The sequence below is a fragment of the Lithobates pipiens genome, unplaced genomic scaffold (assembly GCF_037356315.1).
Source record: "Lithobates pipiens isolate NorthernLeopardFrog02 unplaced genomic scaffold, aLitPip1_a1.2 Scaffold_27, whole genome shotgun sequence".
NCBI classification, from domain to species: domain Eukaryota; kingdom Metazoa; phylum Chordata; class Amphibia; order Anura; family Ranidae; genus Lithobates; species Lithobates pipiens.
In genome coordinates, this window is record NW_027507788.1 from 122,516,163 (window position 1) to 122,537,816 (window position 21,654).

Here is a 21,654-nt window from a genome sequence, read left to right on the forward strand (position 1 = left end):
CATGACAAACACCATGTTACACAATTTTTATATATTTTTGTAATCTGTTTGATATAGCTAATGATGTGTCTATCCTTTTAGATTTTGCATTACTAAATGCATATATTTTAGACCTATTTCTGTATACGCCTTTCTAGGAGTCATTGCCCTTTAACCGCTTGCCGACCGCCTCACGCCGATATACATTGTCCCATTGTCACTGGTCTCTGCTCCCTGTGATCGGAGGGGAAATCAGTGACGTGTCACACACAGTCACGCCCCACAGTTAGAAACACGCCCCTAGGACACACTTAACCCCTACACTGCCACCTAGTGGTTAACCCCTTCATTACCAGTGTCATTTACACAGGAATCAGTGCATTTGTATAGCACTGATTGCTGTATAAATGACAATGGTCCCAAAAATTTGTCAAAAATGTCTAATGTGTCCGCCGTAATGTTACAGTCATGATAAAAATCGCTGATCGCCGCCATTTAAAAAAAATATATATTAATAAAAATGCCATAAAACTATCCCCTATTTTGTAAACGTTATAACTTTTGTGCAAACCAATCAATAAACACGCGATTTTTTTTTACCAAAATTATGTAGAAGAATACGTATCGGCCTAAACTGAGGAAAAAATTCGTTTTTTTAATATTTTTGGGGATAAAAAGTAAAAAATAATGCATTTTTTTCAAAATTGTCGCTCTTTTTTTGTTTATAATGCAAAAAATAAAAACCTCAGGGGAGATAAAATGCCACCAAAAGAAAGCTCTATTTGTGGGGAAAAAAAAGGACGTCAATTTTGTTTGGGAGCCACGTCGCACGACCACGCAATTGTCACACTAAGCGACACAGTGCCGAATCGCAAAGAGTGCTGTGGTCAGGAAGGGGGTAAATTCTTCTGAGGCTGAAGTGGTTAAAGTCCCACCAGAGCGCTCTTTTTGTTTTTGTGTTCCATATTAGGGATGTGGGTAATTTCTCCTATACCCCAATAGAATTGAACTATTCTACATATATCCCCCCAAAATCCATAGCATCCCTTAAAAAAAAAAGCATTTACACTTGCAATACTCACCTTCATTACAATGCTGTTCCGCTCAGTAACACTTTGGCCAGAAGAAGTTCTCAGCCTTCTGGGTTGAATGACGTTCTCATCATTCAATCAGGAAGACTAAGAAAAGCTTGTAAATGCAGGGAGCCATCACCGCCCCTTGATCACAGCACACTGCACTTTGAAATATGCAAAGTTGGCCAGTATGATGGGGTGTACTCTCCATGTTGGGTCTTTTCTTTTACTATGGTGGGAGGAAACACACAAAACTATTTGGAAATAACAGATCAGGAATTATGATAGGCTGCTATTTACAAAATATACACGATGCCAACAGGAGATCCATGACTATGACTGAAATATCACTGTGTGGTAGATATTTTAAACACAGTAAATTTGTTTTGAAGGAGGTTATTTTTTTTTTTTCAAAATGCTTTTTTATATGCACGTATCACTTTTCCCATTCAGGTTCTCTCTATAGTCCACCTCTTCTGCTACCAATACCTATCTACTCAGCACTCCCCAACACACACAGTCCCAGGTAGAAAGCCCTGTGTAAGCTCAGTGTTGGTTTGTCTTGAAATTCTATAATTTATGAATCACGGGGACCGTCCTTTGTCCCAATTATAACAGTACTTGGACCTGGTAATTGGCCACCCAGAAGTCTTGCATAGTGAGAAGAAGTGGAGAAGAATACACTCTCCCCCATACCTTGTATTTGCAAGAGCTCCAGCTGGCAAACAAGGCTTTAGAAGAGTGTGGGAAAGCTAAGTGTTAGCAGCAGAGAAGATGGGCTATAAAAAGTATCTGGTACTTGAACCAACTTTAATAACTTACCAGAAAGTATGAAGAAAATTCCAGAAACAAATGCTAGTATGGTCCTCTGTGGTCGGATATGCCCGATGTTGCTGATGACAAAGGCCGTAAACACAAGAAAAAGGCTAACCATGGGAAATGGGGTTGCACTGCGGATAGTCTCTGCATAAAAACAAAGACAACATTTTTTTTTTTTTATATTTATGTCAACATAATACATAAGAGTAAATGTATATACAACTAAAAAGACGGTGTTAAGGTAGCTGTAAACTCAAACATGCAAACATTAGTTTGCAAAAGCACTGTGTACCATGAACGATTGCCCCTTTTTTAATGTTATGTTTTCCCTTTATTTTTTAGACTGTGTAGCATATTAGTGATTCCTGCAACCTCTTTAGACCTGTTTACTGTCTAAAGTTTACTGTCTACAGTGTTCTAGTCAGGGCTTTTTTTCAGAGGGAATGTGGGGGAACGCAGTTCCGGCACCTCCAGCACTAAATATAATGACAAGGAGTGCTGAGGTATGCTGAAGGGTCAATTCATGTTGGCTGCTGGGGGATCTATTGTCACAGAGGGTATCTATTGCTTCTGGTGGAGGGATTTTTTTTTGCTTGGGGTTAATTGTTAATGGGAGAGACCTACTGTTGAGAGAAAGGTCTATTGTTTCTGGCTACTGGGAGATCTATTGTTACTGGGGTGGATCTATTGTAGCTGGGGGAGGCTATTGTTGCTGGGGGGGTCTACTGTTCCTGGGAAAGCTATAGTTGCTGGGGGGATCTACTGTTGCTAGGGAGATCTGTTGTTGCTGAGGGGGTCTTTGGTTGCTGGGAGAGATCTATTTTTGCTAGCTGGGTCTATAGTTGCTGGGAGGGATCTATTTTTTCTAGCTGGGTCTATAGCTGCTGGGAGAGATCTATTTTACTAGCTGGGTCTTTAGTTTCTGGGAGGAATCTATTTTTGCTTGGGGGCGTCTATTGTTGCTGTAGGGGCTCTATTTTATTGCTTTTTGTTTGCCAATTTTCATATCAAGCACCAAATAATATTTGGTTTTGTATTGTCTTAAAGGGACGGTGCTTTGAAGTGGGTTGGGGGTGGAACTGAGGGACGGTGCTTGGAGGTGGGTAGGGGGTGCAGGACCTACACCTGTATGAGAAAAAAAGCCCTGATTCTAGTGATGGCTGCATGACATTTCTCAAGCTGGGTTTCCTAATGGTGAAAATGGTGAATAATGCCTACATAATGTGTTGGTGTTGTGACCCTATGACAAAAAGTAAGCAAAATGAACACAAACTACACATACACACCTAACAGACAATGTATCTTTTCCCTTCTTTCTTAGAAAAAAGGGGCTTTATAGCTGAACTTCATTTATCAAAATACCTGTATATTCCTTTAATACCTTAGTATGCACCAAATGCCTTTCCAAACATAGATATCACCTTATAAAAGTAGCAGTGAAATCATCACTGCGCTGCACATAGCCTGTCAAGAGAGTAGAGCTGTGGGAGGGACCTGGCAGGCCTGCCTGCAGAGAACTACACAAGGGGGTGGAAACAAGACCAATCACCCTGCACAAGGATAGAGAACAGCAATGTCCAGTCTTTATGACAGGAAGCTCCTATACAGAAGCGATGTTTCATACTGGATTACCAGACAGATATGGGAAAAGTACTTTAAAGCACACCAACGTTTAAATCAGTGTCCTGCCCCCTCCCAACCCCCCCACCAGAAAAAAATGTAAAAGTCAGCGGCTACACATACTGCAGTACTAATATTAGGACACTTATCTGTCCTGGGATCCAGAGATGTCAGCACCCCAGCCACTGTTTCCATCTGCTCTCGGGTGCTGTCGCCGCCATTGCCTGTAAGGGAATCTGGAAGTGAAGCCTTGCGGATTCACAGTCGATTCCCTACTCCACATGCCTTTTGTGTCTCTCTCCCTTTCCTCCACACATTGAGGTCCACCCACTCGATTACCTCATTTCCCCTGTATGATCCAAGCCAGGTAGTTGAGATCTCCTATACTTCCTTCCCTGCAGACAACATCCTGTGCAGTGAGAAAATACAGCTGATCGCTGGGGAAAAAAAATGATTTCTAACACCCCTCAAGGAGGATCCTTTACCTGACAGATATGCCTATGATACTTTCATTTCTGTAAGTGCTTTTATGTGTCAGGTCACCTTGAGGCGAGATGACAGATGCACACCGTAGGGATCAGGAGTGCACCGCAAGGTTGTGGACCCTACGGCTGACTGCTGCGGACGGGAGACAGATCCCACTGAGGTTAGAGCGTAAGATTCCCTGGGGCGCGGAGTCTAAGAGCCAGCAGGTGTTCACCAGCGCCTCTAGTGGCGAGGATGGACTTGGCTGCAACTGGCTCCAGGTCACGACCCCCAGGGTCCCCCAGCTCACACCCACAGTAGGCAACAGGAGGATAGTGATAGTGAGGGACAAAACCAAGGTCGGGGCCACAAGCAGACAGGAATAGTCAGGGACAGGCCAAAAGGTCAGGATCACAGGCAAACAGGGATAGTCAAGGACACGCCAAAGTCGGTAACGGAACAACAGAAGAGCACACGGCAGGTAACAGGAAGCTAACACACAAAGGTTGATCAGCAGGGTTGGCCTGCAGTGCACAGGTTAATATAGAGCTCCCTGTTAGGAGCTAGGGTGGAGCCATGCCAGAGGATGGATTACAAAAGCAGACAGGTGAGGGTCGGCTGGTCTCCAGATGAACACATGGAAACAGGTAAGCAGACAAACTATTGCATAACCATGACAGTACCCGCCCTCTTACGAGGCCTCCCCCTCCCCCGCCTGGGTCCTGGCTTAAAGGGAAACTCCAGATGGAACCCCCTCAACAGACTAGGAGCAAAGACCTCAGATGCAGTGATCCAAGACCTCTCCTCAGGGCCAAACCCTTTCCAATGTACGAGGTACTGAAGAATGCCTTTACGGAGCCGTGAATCCAAAACTTGACTAACGTCGTATTTTAGATTATCCTCAGAGACTGGAACCGAGGTAGGGAGAGGATGAGAGGACTTGAGGACTAAAGGCTTTTTGGGAATGGGTAAGGGCATGAGAAGATCAGGAGCCTGAGCAGGGTCCCCCAGACCCTTAAAGATGAGCTGGGCATCCAGAACAGGACCACCAGACTGGGCAGAGGTCAGTGGATCCCTGAGGTCAGGTTGGTTAGAAGATGACATGTCACAAGAGTCAAGCTGGATAGCTGAAACACAAACAGAATGCAGAGAGCCCTGAGAAAAAGATTGAAAACCCCACCTGGCCGAATGAGGTATTCTATCCAAAGGATGGATTGAGCCTCTTAAACGTGTTTGAACGGACATAGTAGCAGTAAGGTGAGGCCAGGTCACAGAAGGTCCTGAACAAGAAGCAGGAATCTCATAGGGCATGGGCCGGACTGGCATAACTGGTGCAGAGGCCGACTGAATAGTATTGTCAGGTGTAGCGACCATCTCAATCGCATCACAGGGCATATCGACTGTGGAACTTGCAGACAAGTTAGCCTGGCTGTGCATCCAAGGGAGATTAGGGACAGGCAAAGGTAAATGGCTATGCAAACTGGAGTGAATGATCGACTCAGGCTCATAGGTGGGCTCCTCATCCAGAGTACCACATGACCTAGAGAGTGCATCAGTGCGACTATTGCAGGACGCATCCCAGAGATCGCTATATACAGCGGGAAGAGCAGAAGATACTGGGATAGTGGTAACAGGAAGTTTCTCTTTTGGGGTACCCTTGAGTAGGCAGGAAGAGGAACAGGAGGAACCCTCTCCTGAAAGCGAATATCGATCTGGTTACACAAGGTGATGACACTGTCCAGATCAGCAGGAAGGGATCTTCCTGCTAATTCATCCTTCACTCTATCAGAGAGGCCATGTAAAAAGGTTGCAACTAGGGCCTCATTATTCCAGCTCAATTCAGCTGTGAGGATACAGAACTGAAGAGCATACTGTGCCACAGACACGGACTCTTGACGGAGATGTAAAAGAGCGCTATCCGCTGAGGAGACACGACTCAGCTCCTCGAAGATATTCCGAAAAAGTTTCAAGAAATCAGACAGGCTAGAAACCACTGGATCATTCAGTTCCCACAGAAGGGCAGCCCAAGCTAGCACCTCGCCGGACAGGAGGGATATAATATAAGCAACTTTCGCCCGATCGGACAGGAAGTTTTGGGGCTGAAGTTCAAAATGAATTGTGCACTGGTTTAGGAACCCCCTGCAAGCCTTGGAGTCCCCAGAGAAACGGACCGGAGCTGGTAGTTGTAATGAATGTGTGGCTGCGACTGATGCAATAGGTGCAGCAGCAGATAGCGGTTGAGGTTTTTGAACTGGGGGTCCTAATGAGGCCTGAACCTGTTCAAAACGGGATGCCAAATCCTGAAGGAATCGCATCATCTGGGTCTGATGCGATTCTTGGGTCTCAAGTCTGCAAACTAAGCCCTGCAATGGATCGACTGCAGGAAGCAGCACGTCAGCCGGGTCCATGGCTGATCAAACTGTCAGGTCACCTTGAGGCAAGGTGACAGATGCACACCGTAGGGATCAGGAGTGCACCGCAAGGTTGTGGACCCTACGGCTGACTGCTGCGGACGGGAGACAGATCCCGCCGGGGTTAGAGCATTAGATTCCCTGGGGCGCGGAGTCTAAGAGCCAGCAGGTGTTCACCAGCGCCTCTAGTGGTGAGGATGGACTTGGCTGCAACTGGCTCCAGGTTGCGACCCCCAGGGTCCCCCAGCTCACACCCACAGTAGGCAACAGGAGGATAGGGATAGTGAGGGACAAAGCCAAGGTCGGGGCCACAAGCAGACAGGAATAGTCAGGGACAGGCCAAAAGGTCAGGATCACAGGCAAACAGGGATAGTCAAGGACACGCCAAAGTCGGTAACGGAACAACAGAAGAGCACATGGCAGGTAACAGGAAGCTAACACACAAAGGTTGATCAGCAGGGTTGGCCTGCAGTGCACAGGTTAATATAGAGCTCCCTGATAGGAGCTAGGGTGGAGCCATGCCAGAGGATGGATTACAAAAGCAGACAGGTGAAGGTCGGCTTGTCTCTAGATGAACACATGGAAACAGGTAAGCAGACAAACTATTGCATAACCATGACATTATGTTTGCGCTATTAAAATAACTTTATAATATTGCACTTAGGTGTGCCTCCCTCCCTCTCTCTTTTGCATGCGCGAAACGCTCTGCATTTTTTGAATGGCAAGGCAGTGGGGAAAGGAGGAGGGGCCGAACTTCCGAGTGATCTCGCTGCGGCAAGATCTCTCGGAAGTGGGGATGGGTACCTGTCAAAAAGGTGCCAAATGTGGCACCAGAGGGGAGGGAGGAGGCAGATAAGGGGAGTTTCCACTTTTGGGTGGAACTCCACTTTAAGTGAGAATACACATGGCTCTTAAATTTAGAAAACACATTGCTCATCCAGCTTTAATACTAAGGAAAATGGGGGTATTCCTGGTGTTTTCTGGTAAAATACAATTCTCTTATTCAGGCATCAACATGTAAAGGTTTTCTTCAAAGCAAACTGAGATGGAGTTATAAATCATATGCATATAAAATGACTGGGATGTCTTTTATTATAGATGGAAGGATTTTATTAGGGCATTTTAATCTTCCATGAGCTAGAGACATTTGCACTTACAGCAATATATGAATAATAAAATAATACTATGAAATGTAAAATCTTCACTCTATTTTATACATTATATGCCAGTGTTATTTATGCTTAAAGCTACACAAATTTCATATATATATATATATATATATATATATATATATATATATATATATATATGAAAATATTGTTACATGTACATAAATATATGCAATGGAGCCAATTTTTTACATATTTTTGTACTTTTTGAACATATAATTAAAGCACATGCATGTTATTTATTAAAATATAATATCAAAAATCAAACTGATATGCAAAGTAGTAAAAACTGATGCATGGCAAACTGAAAAATTTGGCCTAGAAACAGTACTATTGTGAAGCGCTTAGGAATTAAATCCAAACAGATATACTGTAAATGATACAAATGGATGTATCTCTGTATTCATGAATACTTCATTAAATATAATTTCTTAAATATGTACAAGCAATGTAAGTGTCTACATTTTTTGTGGTATCATTTTATTGCAGCCCTTGTACAGCAGAGCTTACGGTAGTTTCAGGGATGGAAAAGCACTACATGAAGCCAGTCATTTGTGCTATGTGCTCATGTAATTCAAAGGGCGTGCTGACGGGAGTAGAAAGTAGAGTGACAGAAATGAGCTCATCAGCGAGCTGCTTCTACTTTCACTGTGCATTAACAGTCTGAGGGTAGGACAAGACCTGTCGGTGTTACTTAACTGAAGCAGAGTCAAAACAGGCTGTACCAGGCAAGGTTGAGCTGTATGACAGAGCTGTATAAATGGATGGACAAACATACAAATCTTTTGGCTTGTAAAACAGCAGTCTAATATGTATTTCATGTGTGTGTAAAATTATTTACATAGCATTCAGCTTTAAGTAGTATTTGGCAGTAGACTCAAAGAAGCTTGACTGGAAGATGTTTTATATGAGTTTTGTTCACAGGTGCTTCCTAGGCTGTTATCTTCTACTCCACTGCATTCTTTTTTAAATGTTTATTCCTGTAAATGTGGGTGTATGATGTGATGCATGTATACATCTATTTGTTCATAAGCATATTTCAAGGAGGGGACTGGGAATCTTTGACTTGAGGAAGCAACCAACTAACCATTTCATAGCTAAGGCAAATTTCTGTAAGGTAAATAAAGTGCAACACTCAAAATGTGCCAGGGTTTCTCACTATTGGTAAGAATGGTGAACAACAAGTGTTCCTAAAGGTCATGGCATTTTGTGATATGCATTTTACATCTTCCAGCATCAGCTTCCTTTGCCTCTTTCAGCATTCAGTCATATACCATCTGAGAGCCCCAAAAGAAGTTGGCATTGGAAGACTTCTCTCTGCCAGACATGAGGACGGGAAGGGGTGAGTAGCTATATATGCATTCTGCATGTGTCACTGACTGTGGATCCTGCTCTGATCAAAATGTCTAAATTGTGTAGAATCTTTGCTCAAGGTCATCAGCTCAAACTGTCTTATTAGTACTAGCCCAGTGAGCAAATGCCCCTCTATCCCCGTCCTAGTCCTCCCTGTAGATTTTTCATAGTTTTTTCCCCATGTTTTCTTTTTTTTCTGCCCCCACAGAGGGTAGTCTCCATGACTTTCATATGACAGTACAGGCAACAAATGAGAAACAGGGAGAGTGAAGTTTGGACAACTGCCCCGGAGTCCAAGAAGTCAGCAAAACTCAAGTATAATGGACACTCCCAATTAATTCTAAGGCCACGTACACACGGGCGGACTGTATGGCCTACTTAGTCCGTCGAAACACATTTCAGCGGACAGTCCGCTCGTGTGTGGGCTTCAGCGGACTTTTTCAGCATGCAGTCTGGCGTACTAAGTATTTCGGATTTTTCGAAATACTGTCCATCATACTTTGGTTTCAGCGGACAATCCGCTCGTGAGTAGGCTAGTTCGACGGACTAAGAATGGCGCATGCTCAGAAAGGATTTACACGGCGGAAGGGTGCATTGCTGTGTATTGGACTTCCTATTTCTAGTCCCGTCGTACGTGCTGTACACGTCATCGCGCAAGCTTTCGACGGACTGTTTGTGCATCCGTGTGTGGTCAAGTCCGTTCATTCGAAAGTAGGACGGACTGTCCGTCGGATTGTATGACGGACTAAGTAGGCCATACAGTCCGCCCGTGTGTACGCGGCTTTAGATATTTGCAATACATTCTGTAAAGAGCATTCCCTTATCATCCAATTATTTTTATACATTCTGTTCTGCTGTTTGAACATCTATAAGTTTATTTGGCTGACTGAACAAAAACCGATGAAGAATTTTTAGTTCCTTTAAAAATAGCTATTGAATTAAAGGCTTAGTGATTTTTGAATGAAATGCAAATACAAATTCTAATACTGAATAAAGACTAAAGCTGGCCATACATTATATACTGTGTTCTTGTAGGATTTTCCTTTAGATTTACCAAAACCATATAATATGAGGTCAAACCTAAACACTTTCAATGTGTATGCAATCAGGCAGGCTCTTGCACTACATAGCTGAAGATAAATCGAAAGGAAATTGAACAAGAAAACCATACAGCGTATTGCCAGCTTAAATATGACTTCCTTGGACTTGACACCTTTCAGTCACCAGCAGCCTTTAGCATCTGTGTTTAGTTGACCATTGATATTAGAATTAACTGGTTAGGAAAAAATAGGAGACTTGTTTTTGAAGGTGCTAAGCCATACTTATGATTTTTTTATATTTGTATCTCCAGAGAGGAATCAAGGAGTGTTTGAGCTTTCTATGTTGGGATCCAAACTGAGGCTCAAGGTACAGAAAAATCTGAGTATTGCACATACTTCCAGAGATGGGACCAAAGCTTGGAACGTGTAACTGGATGTGGCACCATATTGAAGTATGACGTCACTATTGTGATGGAAAGGAGATTTGCACTGTTGGACGAATTAGGCAAGGATTTGTAAGAGAGATTACTTTATTTAGTGGATCGCTGCAAAAGTACAGTGGTACCTTGTCATAACTGATATGGTGGGGTGGAGAGTGCTTAAATTCTTTTAATTAATTTAGAAACTCTCACGTTTGGTGTAGCATTTATATGAATGGCTCCTGAGTGAAGTCGGCGCATGAGATACAGTAAATGTTAACATGACTAAATTCTTAAACATAAAACGGTGCTTACCCTTTTAAATACCAGTCATTAAATTTCCGATCATAAAGCTTTGATGAAGCTTAATTTATATTGTTGGTCAGTAAAGACAGGCCCCCTAACTTTGGTGGTCAGTGAGGAAGGCCTATGTTAATTAGGGGTCAGTGAGAGACATGCTTCGTTAGACCTAAGATTATTAGGAGAATCCCCCCCTTACACTGAGGGTGAAGAGAGAAGATCCCCTTATGCTGGTGGTCAGTGGGAAGAATGCCCCTTACATTTGTAGTAAAGAATAGTGGTCATTAGGAAGAATGCATTGTTACAGCGTTCGGTCATTGGGAAGGATGTCCTACTTACAAACAGTTTAAAGATCTCTGGTGTGGGTACTTGCCAGAGAAACAAGACGAAAAGCTCTACTGGTCCTTTGCTGCTGGCTTTGCCTAAAGACATTGGTATCAGGACTATGCATGCATCTTCCGGTGGGAATTCAACCCATGGATATTTGATGCACAAGGATTCAGAATGTGTGGTAAGTTTAAGGGTTCCATGTACTTTTCATCATCACTACATTTAAGGCTCTATTTATAAATTATTTCCCCCCAGGATGCATGCAACTTTCACCCAAGATACACACACTTTTCTAATTTGATTCAATTGTAAAAATGTGAGAATTCCTGTGAAAGTTATGTGAATCCTGTGTGAAAACATTTATACACAGACCCCCTTAAAGTGTTTTTTACCTTAACATTTCATATTTCTGCCTATGTGGAATAGGAAATGTGCCATATGTGCCTGCTGTACCATGTACTGTACATGTATACTATATGAGAAGGTATTCTGTTCTTTCTGTATTACTTCCTTTATGTGAAATCCCTGGTGTTCCTGCTAGCCTCTCTGTTTTCCTATTAAAAACTTACCACACTAAGTGGGAAAAAAAAACATGGTCAGTTCTCTAGCTGTTCAATGATCAGCATTGTCCTCACATGCCTCCACTGCACAGTAATTTACTGGGAATCTCAGTGTGCTACTGCTTCTCCTCTCCCAGCTCTTATGCAGCTGACAACAGATGAAATGTAAACACTTATAAAAAAGGGGAAAAAGCTATTTATCATTTTTTTATATCTATACATTTTTTTTTCCTTTCATTTCTATTTTAAACTGAATGAGTGCTTTTACAAGGTGATTGTTTATAATCACTTTAATTTCATTGAAATTGGATACATTGATTCTAAGATGATGCTAGTGATTTATTGCTTTGTATAACTGCAGTCATGCAGTCCAAGCAAGGCTGTAGGAGAGGTCATGGAATCTTGACTTTTCTCCACTGTCAGGGGTGTGCCTTTAGTCATGCATTTTTATACTAAATATACTAAAAGCTATGTGAATAACCCTCCAACTCCTTGCTGAGAAGGATATCCATTTTTATGATCTATGCACTTACTCAGTATGTTTGCAGTATTTTCTGTCACAATATCTGTATCTGGTCCATGGAAAAATTCTGACGCAACACACCGACCCTTGTCTTTACCTGCAAAGAAAATAATAAAATTCACTTACATTCCATGTCTAACAAGTCAATTCCAAAATGCCAAAAGAATACAACTGTTTTAGACATGTTATGTCCCATAGAGGCTAATTATATTCCTACTTACTGTAAGGGAAAAAGAAAAATATGCTTTGCTGCTGTTGGTCAACAACGGTTGTGGAAGACTTTCACATGAGTGCCATTTACTTTACTTTAATGAATATGAATCATGCCTTAAAACTCAACTTCAGGCAAACAGCTAAATGCATATAAAATAGCTGTTTTACCTGCCAAAATACTTGAATGTCTATATTGTCTATCCAGTTATGAGATTTCCACAGCCACACCACACTGGGAAGGAGACCTGCATTTTACGTGCTGTTGTTAACACTTGTCTCTCCTATAGTCTTTCACTGGCAGCAAAGGAGGAGCAGCAAACGGATGATATCATCTATCAGTCATTTTGCTGTCACCTTCTATTATCATAGACATTGCATTGGAGCGCAACTGATTGGCTCTGTGTGCTGCTTCTTGCTTGCTTAAAAAAACACACAGGACATGGACTTGATTGCTTGTTTTGTTGCAGTGCTCTGTTGCACCTTTTTTTAATCATAGCAAAATATGTTTGCGAGACTAACATCTAGGAGTCCTGGATGAAGACACCTTGTGGACATGAACTAGTTCACTCTCCCCTATTATCTTTCTGCAAGTTATATTAATACTCCTCTCTTTGTAGCCTGAGATTCATATGTTCCTACCTAATTCTTTACAAATCTGAGAACAGTTGTATCTTGCTTGCAGTTGTATCCTGACATATGGCTGTGGAATTTAGATCAAGGGCTGTCGAAACCTCAGAGATCATAAGCTCCTGAGCATGTGCAGTAATCTGCTGCCATATTGTGATGTCAGAAATATAGCATCAGGTTCACACATATTTGCAGTACTGATCAGTCTGTATCACCATTAATGCGTATGTATGGAATATTGCAGCCATATTGATCTCAGCTCTATGGAGCTCAGGACTGACAATACACTGTGCATGCATGCCATATATTTACAATATTTACTGTGCATGCATGGGTCATAATGCTTTTGTCGCAGTTGGAGGGGGGACCCATGCACACTTATAAATGTATAATTGTGCATGTATGAGGACTCAATGCGCAAGTTAAGTGTGAGTACATATTTATGATGTAGGCAGATGTCATGTTGATTAGATATATTACGTAGATGGAACCCTAGGAGAAGTCCAAGATGGGTAAATGTATTCTATCAAAATTGTCCTTTCTAGGTTTTGCATTACAATAAATAGTCATTTATCTCTACCCAACTAAGCTAATGCCTGTATTAGTAATGCATTTTTATTATTATTATTATTATTATTATTATTATTATTTATTATGTATTATTTTATTATTATAATTCACATTACATCTGAATTTCAACATAAAACTAGGGAAAAAACAAAAATGCCACTTTACTTCCTGCATTCTTCTTTCATAATAACTATGGAAGGACATACTCATGATGAATATTGATGAATGCTGATCAGCAGATTCTTACACATTGTGATTACACTGAAGTATATTATACAAGTAATTCCTCTAGCTATGTATGCACAAAGATTAACAGAGTAAATAGAACTTGATCAGCTGTTCAGTGTGTTACAGTTCAGTGATACCAAGTAAGACACAATTCTCATTCAATGAACATAACGTGATTTCACACAGTACATGAATGGATAATCAGCTCTTTAAACGATAACTACATTATTTCTCTGGGTCAAATTTGCAGCAGAAGTCACAGCGATGAGCTTTCCACTTACCTCTATAGAATCACACACTTGCTGGCCCAGATTGCTGATGAATCCCCTTGGCTAACAAGGGGGTGACATCTCATTGGTCTGGTTAACAAGGGAATGACTCTATTAAAACAGGTAAGTGGTAAGTTAGCGATCCTGACGCTGGTGGGTTGTCACCAGAGGCAGAATTTCCTATTTGGAATTAGCCCTGTATTAGGATAAATGAATAATTATGTCCAACATTGTTACAAGGCAGCCCATGAGGATACGTTTATATCACCATCTAGCAGACTATAACAGTCCAAATTGTAAAATGTATCCAGTCTTCTTGTTTTTTCTCTGTGATAAAATTGAGTGTTAACGAAAAAAAAAATCATTACATACAGATATGGACTACAGATATGATGACTGCAGAATGAATATAATGTGAAAGAAAGTGGGACATCTGTAAATTTGATTTGAGTTTTATGATTATATTAGAAAAACCTTCCTGAGATTCTATTAAAGCAGGCCAACAAAAGCTATCACTAGGGGGCATGGCCAGCCGTGTAGCAAGATGGATATCTGACCCACCAGCTCTGCCCAGCCTCGGGAAAAATAAAAAACCCTTGCCCTTCACAGTGGCTCCCATCCCCTCTTTCTAACCCAGGGAGAGAGCTGGTACATGTGGCACCTGGATGGTATGTTCAGAAAGAAAAAACATTCTGCCCACAATCCGCGCCGCCTCACAGACTTCTTCCTCACAAGGGAAATGCAGAAGAGCCAAGATGGCGCCGGAGCAGCTCCTCCTCCTCCTCACATGCCAGCAGATGAGCAATAGCAGGAGGCGGAGCTGCATTCCACAAATGCCTTAGAGGACATGGACAGCATGGAACCTGCTCTAGGCTCTCACCATGGCTCTCCTACAGGCAGAGGCAAGAGGCCAGGGCTTTCTCCCACTAAAGCTCCTCTATACAAGAAGCAACACTGGGATGCTCCTGGAGAAGCACAGCACCAGGATAGCAGCCATGTATCATTAGCTGCACACCCAGCCAGTGATCAGCCTGCTTCAGAACAAACAGCATATGCTCCTGTCCCTGCAAAGAGATCTCCACAACGAGCTCCGTTCCTCCATTTCCTCTTTACATTCTAGATTAGATCAAGTGGAGGAACGTACAGGTCGCAGATCATACTAACACCTACCATGAGGTCACTGAGGCATATTATCAGCACTCTTAAGTGACTTAGCTTCTTGCTCGTTAAAGCGGCAGATCTTGAAGATCATTCCAGATGGAACAATATAACATTCAGGAGTATCCCAAAGACCATTAAACCTCCAGATCTGATTCACTAAATACAACTCTTCCTTAAGCTCCTCCCACAGCTCTCTCAAGCTGATATCGCCATTGATCGCCCACACGGGATTGTTAAGCCTAACCATCTTCGAGGCTCTGTTCCCCGCGATGTCCTGGCGCGTATTAATTTCTTTCAAGTGAAAGAAAAAATGATGGCAGTGGCCCACTCCAACAACAGGCTGCCTGATCCCTATTCTGCTGTTGCTCTCTACACGGATATATCTGCTGCTACTGTGCAAAAATGAAGAGAGTTTTCCCAAGTCACCGCAATTCTCAGAGAGAAAAATATCACATACAAATGGGGTTTCCCCCCTAAGCTAATGGTGACCTTCCAACATCAAACAACAAATATCTACACGCCAAAGGAAGGCATTAAAAGGATGTTGACATGGGGTCTCATCTCTACACCTCCGCCTAACTCCGATCTGTGCCATTTACAGGCCTGCAGGCCGAGGTTACTCCAACCTTGCTGCTCCACGTTAATACCTGCAGCCACCGCTGTTATAGCGTACTCCTTCAGCTGCCTATGTTCCTGAAACAGAAAGGTAACGTCATATTTTCTTGTCAGCAATATTAAAGTTCCAAATGAGCATCAACCTGAGTTTATTTACTGACTCTCAGCTGCCTACTACATTTATTCCCCCAACCACAGGGTGCCAAGCACTCTTTTCTGTGTTGTGTAACTCGCTTTACCTTTATTAACCTTCTGTTTTCTCTCTTGTTGATTACTACGTTAACTGCATTGTTACATCCAAAACTGATAAGCTTGCCATCTGTAATCTACAGTGATCTGAAAGCTATTGAATGTGCGAAAATAGCAGGTGTCACCTCTCTCCTCCTGTAGGCTTATCTTGTCAGCTACTAACTATGGCCATTACTATAACTTCCCTGGATGTTAAGGGCCTTAATTCTCAATTTAAACACAATTTAATGTGGAAAGAAGCCATTAGACATAAATCTGATCTTATCTACGTGCAGAGACCCATTTTCTATCCCACAAAACACCATCCTGCTCCCACAAGCAGTTCCCGCACTGCTTTTTTGCAAACTCCCCAAAAAAGAAAGCTGGTGTCCTCATTGCTATACGTTCCACATTAGCTTTCCAATTGCTCCACACCAAAATTGACCCACATGGAAGATACATTATCTTAAACGCCTCCATTAACCTCCCTGGCGGTATGATTCTGTCAGGAATTCCATTCCAAAAGCGGTACAATTCTTTTGCATGAAAATTTGGTGTTATGTATCATAGGCCTGTAATTCTTAGTAATTACTTACTAAAACCTGACCAAACAAGACTCTAGTAGACATCCCAGATGTGATAAAGTTAGAAACACAAAATCATGAATTATAATCTTATAAATAATATAATTGTATTCAATAATGTAATGTGAAATAATGAAATTTGTCAAACAAAGAAAATTCAATAAACATCCTGAGTGTGATACACTTTGAAGCAGGGAACAGCACACAGTCCAACATCACAATCTGGACAATAGAACCGACTTTCTTTTCGGACTTTTTTCCCACTGCCATCTCTATTTGAGCAGCAAACCACGCACATCCTGGTAGGTGCTGCCTTTTTTGCGGTTGGTGGTATGTAGTCCACAAAGTGACGACCTGTTAGGCGTTCTGGGTTGACAACGTCAACAGCATGTCGTCCAGGTCTGATCCCAGATCCTGATGGTGTCTGGTGTTGGAGGAAAATCTGCTCCGCCACCTTCCAGGTAAAATCCGCATGAATAAGAGGCTTGCGACTCTGTGCTCTATATAGGACATATGCGTTCCAAAGGCATTGCTCCAGAAGATGCCGGAAAATCTTTTTATAATATTTTTTTTGCTGCTTGCGCATAGCCGGATAAAATGTCATTGCCTGATCGGCTCTGTCCACGCCTCCCATAGTGCAATTGTAGTCTATGACGACTTGCGGCTTCAGCACATCTTTCCCACGTTTGGTGTGGACCATGGCAGTGGCGGTATTGTGCACGGTACTCATCAGACACACGTCCTTCTTATCTCGCCATCGCATTGCCATCATTTTACCCTTCTGCCAGGCAACCATTTCTCCGGTTTTTAGATTTTTCCGGGAGAACAGAGATGGCATGTCACGCCGATTGGGCCTAACCGTACCATACGCATCGGTCTTGTTTCTTAGCAAAACATCAAAAAGTTCCGGAGACGTATAAAAATTGTCCATGGTGACACAATATCCCTGGTTCAGCAATGGCTCCAGCAGTGTGAGGACTGATGATGTGGCCATCCCATAGCCGCTGTACCTGGGGTTGAACTTTGTGCCTTTACCGGTGTAAATGACCGCATTCCATATGTACCCGGTGGATGACTCGCAGAGCATGTAGGACTTTATTCCAAATCTCGCTCTTTTGGACGCAATAAATTGTATCCAGCTCAGGCGTCCCTTGTAGGCCATCAAGCTTTCGTCCACGCAGACGTCCCTTTCTGGCATGTAGGTCCGCTGGAAGTTGCTCACAATAATTTGCGATACCTCCCAGATTTTCTTGAGTTTGGGTGCAGGATGTGTGGCCTCATCAAACTCCTCATTGTTCGTGAAATGAAAATATTTCATGATGAGGGAAAAACGGTATTCCGACATCACGGTGCCAAAAAACGGAGTGACCAATAATTTATTGGTGGTCCAGTACCATTTTTGGAGCGGTTTCCCCACCACTCCCTGAAGAATGATGAGTCCCAGGAACTGCCAGATGTCCTCTTTGGTCACAGGTTCCCACTTTCTGCTTCGGGAAAACCTGGCATGCAGCGTAGCGGATTGCTGTACCTGGTAGCGATTTGTCTCTGTGACAATTTTTTCAATTACATCCTCAGTGAGAAATAATTGCAGGTATGCCAGGGGATTGTCACGTTCGACATCTACCTTCATCCCAGGTGATCCAGTGAAAGGGAATCTTGCGGCGCTACCTGGTCTGTATCGCAGTCGATAGGGCACCAATTGCGCACATCGCTGAGGTCAGGTGCAGGATCATCACCGCTGTCACTTGTCAGATCCGTGTCAGTGTCAGACGACAAATCTCCCACCGACTCGCTATCGCTAATTTCTGCAAGCAACTCCGTGTCGCTATCGCTGTCACTCAGCTGGTCCAATGGCGATTTTGTAGCGAATTGGCGCTTTTTTGATGCCATGTTAGATATTATTTTATTGGAGGCAAGGGGCACTGTATGGTTTATCTGTCAGATAGAGATGATACAGTGTAATCCTCTCAGATTACAATGTATCACCTCTATTTATGTGTTTGTGTTGTGTAACTTTTTGAATTTTCCGCCCAGTTCCGCTCCTGTGCGCCGCTGCTGCTCGCAGAGAACGGAACCAGGAAGTGAGGATGGCGTGACCTCGCCGGCGATCGCGTCGGCGATCACAGGGGAGGACACGGAGGACAGCGGAGAACATCGCTGGAGCGCAGGGAGAAGGTAAGATCTCCGCTCGCCGCTCTGCAATGTTACCCCGAGCGTGACTCGGGGTTACCGATAGTACAATAAAAAACCTAACCCGAGTCACGCTCGGGGATACCGCTAGGGAGGTTAACAACCATGGCATGACTATTGTCAACGTTTATGCCCCCAATACCAACCAAAGGCAGTTCTACCAATCTCTGATTGAAAAACTAGAACCATTCCGAAACACTACCTTAGTTATCTGTGGTGACTTTAACCAAGTCATAGATTCAGCCCTAGACTCCTTAAACCCAGCACATAAACAAACCACTGCCCTTTCAACCTTGCTACGATCCAAAGATCTATATGATACATGGAGGTGCTACCACGGTACAGAAAAAGATTACACCTTCTATTCACACACACCAAAGTCTTACTATAGAATCGCTATGTTTCTGGTTGATAATGAATACCATACCCTCTAATCAGTTCAAGAAACCAAGATAGAAGTCATTACATGGTCTGACCATGCTCCCATTCTACTTAAACTATTCCCTCTTTACTCAGACCCTTTCCTGGTATCTGAAGTCGAGCAAGCTATCACCTCTCTTCCACTACATAAAGCCCTGGGCCTGATGGTTTCGGCAATGAATACTATAAACAATTTACCACCTTGCTTGCCCCACATCTTTGCCAATCCTTCAACTATATTGCTTCCACAGGCCACATCTCCCCAGAATCTCTTGAAGCCACCATCACAAAAATCCATAAACCTGGCAGACCCATCTCATTAAATACAGATACCAAATTGTATGCCAAACTGCTAGCCACGTGGCACTCTAGCATCATTCTGTACCTAGAACACCCAGACCAGGTGGGTTTTGTGGCTGGCAGCCAAGCACCTGGCGGTACACGTAGATACATTGACCTCCTACAGTGGGTAGAACAGCATCGCGCGCCTTCTTTGTTCATCTCTTTAGATGCGGAGAAGGCATTTGATAGGGTTGACTGGAACTTCCTCAAAGCATTTCTGGAAAAATTTAGCTTTTCGAGCCAAATTTTTCAAGCCATAATGGCACTATACTCCAACCCTAGCGCCAAATCTAACTCCTTCTGTATACCCAATGGAACCCTTCAGGGATCCTCCCTTTCTACCTTAATTTTTACCCTCATTATGGAACCATTGGCTATTCCATTCGCACAAACCCACTTATCTCCAGTATTGCAGTTGGTGAACATACTCACAAAATCGGCCTATACGTGTATGATGTGATCATCTTTATAACCAACCTAGTACAATCACTAACTCACCTCCACCACACCCTAGATCTTTTTAGCAAAACCTCTCTTTACAAGATTCATTTCTCCAAGTCCTGTATGATTGGTGCTAATATTGACTAATATCACCTCCTTCTCATGGGCCCCAGACTATACTTTTTCCTACCTAGGTATACAGTTGGTCACACCTACTTCTTGACTAATCCTCCTCAACTTCTCTCAACTCACCTCCAAACTTCAAAAAACAGTACGTGATCTGCAACTTATTCAAGCATCTTGGGCTAACGGCATTGCTTTATCTAAAATGTACCTTTTACCCCATGTACTTTTTCAGACTTTACCTATTCCTTCTTTACAATCACATCTCCACAAATGCAGGGCATATTAAACTCCTTCATATGGAATAGAAAGTGTCCTAGGTTTAAACGCTCCATCTTGTGCACACCCACACCTATCGGGGTAATGGGAGCACCAAACATCTCAGCATACTCCAAAGCAACCATCCTAGACCAAGCCAAAGCTTGATGGGATACCAAACTACAGCATACCTGGCTCCAAATAAAAAAAATGGTATTAGCAACTTGCCCAAAATTGCTCCTCAGTGCCCTCCTCCTGGGACATCATGGAGAGAAATCTTACCTGGGCACCATCAACGCAACTATCAAAGTGTGGAAGGAAATTTACCAGCATACAAAAGGAACACCCTATCATTGCCTCTCATCTCCCTCTCTGCTCTACAAATTATCATCCCTGACATTTCAGGATTGAACTGCCTCTCTGCTGGCCTACAGACTATTGGAGACCTGTACCAGAACTCTTCACTAACCTCTTTCCAACATCTGCAACATAATTATCACATTTCACGAAGGACTTTTTTAAATATCTCAGGTTCCGCTCAGCCCTATTACATCTGCAATGATTGGAAAACCCTCTGCACTGGCGCATTAAGGAATTCTACAACACTGAAAGACCTACCCAAAGGGTATCTCCCATTTCTACAAGCTCTTAGCCAGCCCTCCACATAACTCCAAAACCTCTGCCATGCTACACTGGGAAAACCTCTTACAATGTACCTATACACCATCTCAGTGGCAGCAAGCTCTCCAAAGACCCCTGAAAATTTCTAAATGTATTCTGCACTGGGATACTGTATAGAAAATCCTTAACAATTGGTATCGAACGCCATCCAAACTGGCGAGGATCTACCCATCTGCATCCAATGTCTGCTGGAGAAACTGTGGAGATCCTGGGAACACTATTACACATTTGGTGGACCTGTCCTAAATTCAGACCCCTATGGTCCACTCTCATAAGATTTCTTTCTTCCTTAATGTCCAACACTGTTTCCCTGTCTCCACTAATGGTCCTCCTAGGCATGGACATTGAAACTTGGCCATCTTGCACCCAAACTATCATATCCCATGTCTTTATTACAACATGCCTAGTCATTGCCAGAAACTGGAAATCCCCACATTCTTCTTCTATCCTGGAAGTGATCTTGCATCTGAACAATCCCTGCCTCATGGAATACATGTATGCCAAGGCCCAAATTCCAGCATTCCAAAAGAAATTGGCCCTCTGGCTAGTTCACCCTAAAGGTCCATCTCTGCCGTGATCCACTGCTGTTACTGCTCTCTCTTCTGGCCTACTGATGAACTCCACAGAAGTTTTGACTCACCAT

At 42.9% G+C, this 21,654-nt stretch overlaps 1 protein-coding gene across 1 annotated transcript in view; it reads right to left on the reverse strand.

Moving 5' to 3' along the window:
- Window positions 1-21,654, reverse strand: part of CACNG7 (calcium voltage-gated channel auxiliary subunit gamma 7) — a 234,753-nt gene that overhangs the window by 18,914 nt on the left and 194,185 nt on the right. The window contains exons 3-4 of the mRNA XM_077457419.1: window positions 12,072-12,158; window positions 1,875-2,015 (exon numbers count right to left, since the gene is read on the reverse strand). Coding sequence (XP_077313545.1) covers window positions 1,875-2,015; window positions 12,072-12,158 — 228 coding nt within the window. The remainder of the gene's footprint in view (window positions 1-1,874; window positions 2,016-12,071; window positions 12,159-21,654) is intronic.